Source organism: Morone saxatilis, unplaced genomic scaffold (genome assembly GCF_004916995.1).
Source record: "Morone saxatilis isolate NCDOM2014 unplaced genomic scaffold, NCSU_SB_2.0 Contig11, whole genome shotgun sequence".
Lineage (NCBI taxonomy): Eukaryota > Metazoa > Chordata > Actinopteri > Moronidae > Morone > Morone saxatilis.
The window spans coordinates 2,680,679-2,686,990 of record NW_023339663.1 but is presented as its reverse complement, the minus strand read 5'-3'; the positions used below and the strand labels follow the sequence as shown (position 1 = coordinate 2,686,990).

The 6,312-nt window shown below is 36.7% G+C and overlaps 1 protein-coding gene across 1 annotated transcript in view; it reads left to right on the top strand.

The window, feature by feature from the left end:
- Positions 1–3,007, top strand: part of serinc4 (serine incorporator 4) — a 24,079-nt gene extending 21,072 nt beyond the window's left edge. The window contains exons 8-11 of the mRNA XM_035682484.1: positions 653–779; positions 892–1,004; positions 1,856–2,009; positions 2,775–3,007. Of these exons, the coding sequence (XP_035538377.1) occupies positions 653–779; positions 892–1,004; positions 1,856–2,009; positions 2,775–2,982 (602 nt within the window). The 3' untranslated portion in view covers positions 2,983–3,007. The remainder of the gene's footprint in view (positions 1–652; positions 780–891; positions 1,005–1,855; positions 2,010–2,774) is intronic.
- Positions 3,008–6,312: the final 3,305 nt, after the last annotated feature.

The window sequence follows — 6,312 nt, the reverse complement described above, 5'->3', positions numbered from 1 at the left end:
GGGGGGGGGGGGGCAGATTGTCAAAAAAAGAAATGCATAAAACCAGCTGCATGTTTTTGCCCACTAAACTGACTGCTGTGGGAAAAAAGTGTAGAACAAGATTAATGCCAGAAGAGACTTAATTCACATTGCAGATATACATTTCTTACTCTGGGGGCCACCCATGGGGTGGGGGTTAAGAGGCTGACCATAAACCACAATGTATCTGGTTTGAATCCAGCTAGGGACCCATGCATCTCTCTCTTTCTTTCTTTTCCTGTCGTCCCTCCACTGTTCTCTCCACTGCTCTCTAATAATAAAGACACAAAATGACACCCCTAAAACCATCCATTTTATTTATTAATCTTGAGATTTAATGTGATGGTTATAGAGTGTAATTTGTTGTCTCACAGGTTTAAGTTTTGAGTTTTAAGTTGGAATGATGTCTGACTTTTAAAAAACTGTGTATAATATAAAATATTAAATAAAATAATAATTGATGTCATGTTTTTAAATTTATGAGGCTGGTCTTGTACATTTCTTGAGTCAATCAAATATAATATATAATAGGTCTTGCTTCAAATCAAAGAGTAATATGGACTATGTATCTATTTGTGTTTGAATGTCTAATACTGTAATGAAACTTAACATGCTGTGTTCTTTTCTGTGTCAGTGGTGTATCAGGGCATGAACATGACCGTCTGTTACCCCAGTGTGGGACAAGATGGCATCCAGAATGAAGGCAATGCTGTGGCCATAATTGGAGCTGCCATCATGTACTGCTGTGTCCTCTTTGCATGGTGAGTAGATTTTGCACTTAAGAGTGCAATAACAAAAATAATGTTACTTTAAGACCTCTGAAAGGAGGCATTATGTGGGGACAAATGTGTTGAAATAAAATTTTTTCTCCAGTAATGAAGCTTCCTACCTGGCAGAAGTGTTCGGCCCGTTTTGGATGATCAAAGTTTACCGCTATGAGTTCCAGAAAGCCACCTGCTGCTTCTGCTGCCCCGAGGAAGAGGAAGGTTTGTACTGATGCACTTAACAGTACATTTAGAATTTCTTTCTTACAAAATTACTCACAGCGATTAATTTATTATTGAAATAATTTGTGATTAATTTAATAGTTGACAGCTAATCAATAAATTGTTGCAGTTGTAATTTACTGGACAGTGTATACAAGTTACTGTTTTCAGTGATTAAGCCAAGAAAATGTAAATTTGGTCATTATTTCAGTTGACTTTGGATTAGTGGCAGCCACAATGACTGACTGTGATAAGCTGACACTCCTGTCAATCAAGAAAACATGTCAAATGAAAGCTCTTGATGAGCCAAAAGGTACATGCACAAAAAAAAGGACAAACAATGGTCATTTATTTTGTTTTAGCTCTCCTGTAAAGTTAATATCACTTACATCCCTCTGGTTCTCAGCCCTTAAATAATCTTTAAGCCTTTAATACGTAAGTACCCTTTGGAGATTTGGCCATTATTAATATTATGGAGAAGTGGAAGAAGACTGCTAGTTGTTAAACATGCATGAAACAATGGATGATTTTAAATACAAGGGATAAAAGGCTTTGCACATATTGACTTTTTTATCAATGGGATTTATTTTAGCCAGTGTCCAGTGGCCATGAACATAGCACCTTCAACAAGTGTGTACTGTATATTCAAAAACTATTTAAAACAAACTGACATCTCCAAACAGGATATAAAATCATGGATGGGCAATACATTTAATATTTTATACTATAATATCTAGTGTAAGTGCCGTCCTCAATGGTCTGATAGTCTCTGAGAATAAATACAGTGCTTTTTGGAGCTTGCTGCAGGCTCCAGCTTTGATGAGAGACATTTATAAATGTGTCTTTTTCAGCTGAGGAGGAGTTTGTGATCGACGACGAGAACAAAGGCTGCCAGAAGGTTATTCACAATGAGACCCAGAGAGTGGCTTACAGCTACTTCTTCTTCCATTTTGTCTTCTTCTTGGCCTCATTGTATGTCATGATGACCCTCACTAACTGGTTCAGGTTAGTTAACGACAGCACACTTAATGTTTTCATCCAAACACTCATTCATATTTTTGTTATTTCTAAGGGATATATATATATATTTACATATATAATTATTAGGCAAAAGAGGGGATAAGAAAAAGTAAAGGGTTATATATTTTTTTATTTCTCCTAATTACCCTCCCTAATAGAGGGGAAATCCATATTTATTGGGACAGTTGGAGAGGGTCTTTACAGTTTTTGGTTCAAGAATTACTGGAATTAAGGCTGTCATTATATCAGATTTTCCCTACAGGATTATCATGACCATAAGAATTCACTATAACGATATTATCACAATATCTATAGAAAATTTGGAAAAGAAAATGCAGTAAGTCAAATTCATGTGTTTTTTGTCGCTTTTTTTGGACTTTAGGGAGGTGGAGAGAGTCTGTAACCATAACTTTACATAAGCGTACATAAAGCACAATTAGTGTAATGAAAATGATTTAAGAGGTGCTGAATGTTTATTCTTAATATGATATCAATGTAAATGTTTTTAAATATCATATATATATAAACAGGAAGTATCATTTTGTTATGTTTGCCATAATTTTGACAATTGCTATTTTGGCTTCTTTTGTGTGATTTGATGGCTATATAAGGTTTAAATTGGAGTATATCAAGATGCTTTGTGCGGATGTATAAAAAGAAAGCTGAAACATAATGCTCAGCTCCCCTCCTCATCCCAATAATTTTAGTTGTTGAAGTAGCACTGAGTTAAACTGTGTTGTCCTCCTCCAGCTATGAGTCAGCAGTGTTGGAGACCACCTTCACCCACGGCAGCTGGTCTACCTTCTGGGTGAAGATGTCGTCCTGCTGGGCCTGTGTGATCCTCTACCTCTGGCTGCTGCTGGGCCCTCTGTGCAGCTGTCAGTCTGAATCCAGACCTCGCCGTTCACGCATCAAACGCCGCTCAGCGTCTTCCCGTCACGTCACTGTCAGCGTCTGATACTCTCTGTGAGGGGCTGGGCAGGATGGAGGCAGACAGGGCGCGATGTGGACGAGAGGTCAGATGACTCTGAGCCTCCCTATGGTGCCCTGTGGGAGGGGATTTTCAGGAATGGAGGTCACAGGGGTCAGGGGTCAAAGACTCACCGTGCTATGAGAAGGACCAGTCAGAGGGCTCAATGCTCAGTGTCCTGTTGATTGAGTGTGGTTTGGAAACACACTTACAGTATGAATTGCCAAAGGGATCAGAAGATATGAAATGTCACTGTGGGAATTACAGTAAGTAGGTGTAAAGATGGGATACATTTATGAATTTATACTCTTTAATTTTAGTGTTATTTTAAATCTATGGTTATATTTAGACTTTTAATATTATAAAGGTAAGGAATTATAGATATTTGCTCTAATATTGCTACAGAGGCACACATCCCAATTATGTTTTTTATTTTGATAAACAAACAAATCTGCCCTAAACAACCCAGTGTCGGTCCTGTAATCTTAGACGGGCAATCGATGGTTGTGATCATGAAAACATCTTTCTCAAAGTTGGAAACAGAACTGTGGGCCAACTGCAGCAACTGTGTGCGTTCAGACATAACTTCTGATGCAAGAGACTTCAGTATCTCACAAAAACTGAACAGTACAGTAACAATAATCAAAGAAATTAAATATTTATCCATGCCTGTGGTGTCCAACCATATGTGAGTCATGGTTTTATTTTCAGCTAAGTACTACAACAGATGTTGTCTCTGTGGTTTTATCTGTGTAATCAGCAGGTGTAGTGTTTGGTTGGAAGCAGAATTTTAGGCTTTTACTCTCTTTGAAGCTTTTTTTATATCTTTAAACTCACTTTGAAATTTAAGTTTTCTATCCAGAATTTCACTTTCCATCTAATTACTTTATGACACTACATTTAAAAGATCAGCTACTCATCTTGCAAATTCAGTTACCAACAAGCCTTAAAAAAATTGTTCAGCAATTTGGGAGATCCACTGCGCCTAGAGAGGAATGATTTCAGTACATAAGTTCACGTAAAACCACAACTTATTTCATTCTGTTTGTTTACAGAATAAACAGATGAGCTTTAGAGGTGCGGCTTGGCGTGTGCTTGAGATTTGGCTAGCTGTATCCCATTTCCAGTCTTTTTGTTAAGCTAATTGACTCCCAGCTATAGCCCAATAGCTAACGCACAGTAATGAAAGTGGTGTCAAACTTCAGTACAACTGCAGTGAGTTAGTCCAAAACTCGCAGCTGGAATGGCAATGAATTGAAGTCACGCTGTAGCTACGTCGTATAATAGCATTAACTTTATTTCATTTAGTGCTAACAGTCACAAACCAGAAAATGTACAGACAGAACAAATTTAATTGCATCCTGACATTAAATTATGAACTTTGTCCTTTATACCTGTCAATGAGGCAGCTTTGGGGTTGGTTGTTATTTCCAGCCAAAAGCCAAAGAAAGATTTGTTCATGTATTAAAATAAACCCTGAAATGTCCAGGATTGTGGAAATAACAGATTCACTTTCAGTATTTTCTCTGCATCTTTTCACAAGATTGATTTTGAAATGCTCAGTGACAGAAGGTCTGCCAGAGGTGACTGAGAGGCAGCTAATCAAAAATGTATGATGTTCTCCAAAGTTCAACGCTTTCACACAGATTTCTTAAACTGGGGCAAAAGATACTTTGCATTTGACTTACAAAGATGAACAAGTTGCATGCTTGCATTATGTTGCTTTACAGTACATTATTCACTTCTAAATTAATTTAAAATGTCCAGATAGGATTGATTCTTGTTTACATTTTGTTTTGCATATGTTATGCTATTTAGCAAACTTAAAAAAACTGAAACCAAGAGTGCTCAAAAAACAAAAATATTCTAAAACTGACTTCCAGAAGGGATAGAAGCTCTCTGTCTCATGCCTTCAGATGAAGTAGTCGTGTCTGCAAGACGCTGAGGTGAACTGTGTTGTGACTCTAAAGTAGCTTCCCCATGTTGATGTTGGTGTGGAAACCTGGGACTGGTTTCTAGATCTCTCCCCTCTACTGAAGGGATACCGAGCAGAGTGTCTGTGATGACTTCCTCACAGTTAATGAGCAGTAATCTCAAAAAAAGGAATATATATGTATATAGTTATATTATCTGCAGTTTCATGTAGTGTTTCCTTTGTTGTAGATGTGAAGCTTGTTTTGTAAATACATTGTTTTCTTACAAAAGCTGCTGTTCCCATGTCTGGTTTGTTAAACTGTGTGTATGATAAAAACACTTGTGTAGTCAGCTTTAATTCCAAATGATATTGCAATGGTTGGATTATGTTAGTTTACATTAAGAAGAATGGATCATTATCATCCAAACACTCTACAGACTTTTGGCACATGTAGATGAGGTTTGAGAGAAAATATTATATTTCAAATGCATAACGCGAGGCACAGAAGTAAGCTGACTATTTAACAGACTGCAAAGTTTTCTCAAAACAATTATAGTCAAATTATACTTTAGTATATTTGTAGCTAATCAGTGCCAACAGTAAAATACTGTATATATTTCATAATCTCTTCCACATGAAGTATCACAAAGCAGACCTGATTTAACACACTATTAAAAAAAATGAATACCACAAAAGGAGCAAAACACTGTGAAAGATGCTAAACAGGTGACACGCAGGTAATGTTATGGTTTAAGCTTATTTTGTTATACATAAATACATTGTGAAGCAATATGTTGTTACTATATCTTGAGTTAAAACTAAAGAAAAAATCCACCTCTTATTCCTGATTGCATGTTGTAATTTGGTATTTTGCAAATCCATTTTCCCACTATTTAATTCTGCTTTACTACATTTCCAAGATGCCTTCCAAAGAACCCCCGCTGCAGTTACATGTGCTGTTCGAAAGATAATGATGAGTCAAATTTAGGGAACCAAAATGGGATTTTACCCATTGTTATTGGTTTATTGGTTCCCTAGTTGAGAAAAATACATAACATGCTATATATATGTGAATTCATTTTCCTAGATTAACAATAAAGGAAGATTGTCTTCTTCTGTTGTAAGTTGGGAGGGCATGTAGAAGCGCAGATACCTTATTATGATATCCTCAATATTCCTCAACATAAAAACACTGGAGTCTCATTCATTATATAACGATACTTGGGTTTGTTTTATGACCTGGTCCCTTAACTTTGCAGGACTGACACCAAAACCAAAAATTTCTGTTGATATCTTAGATCAGTAAGAGATTTGTTGCTATACCAACTCTACTGACCTGCTGGATGATGGATGAAATCATTTGGGCCAATGTGTCTCCAGAAATAAACAGAAGACAAAGTGGT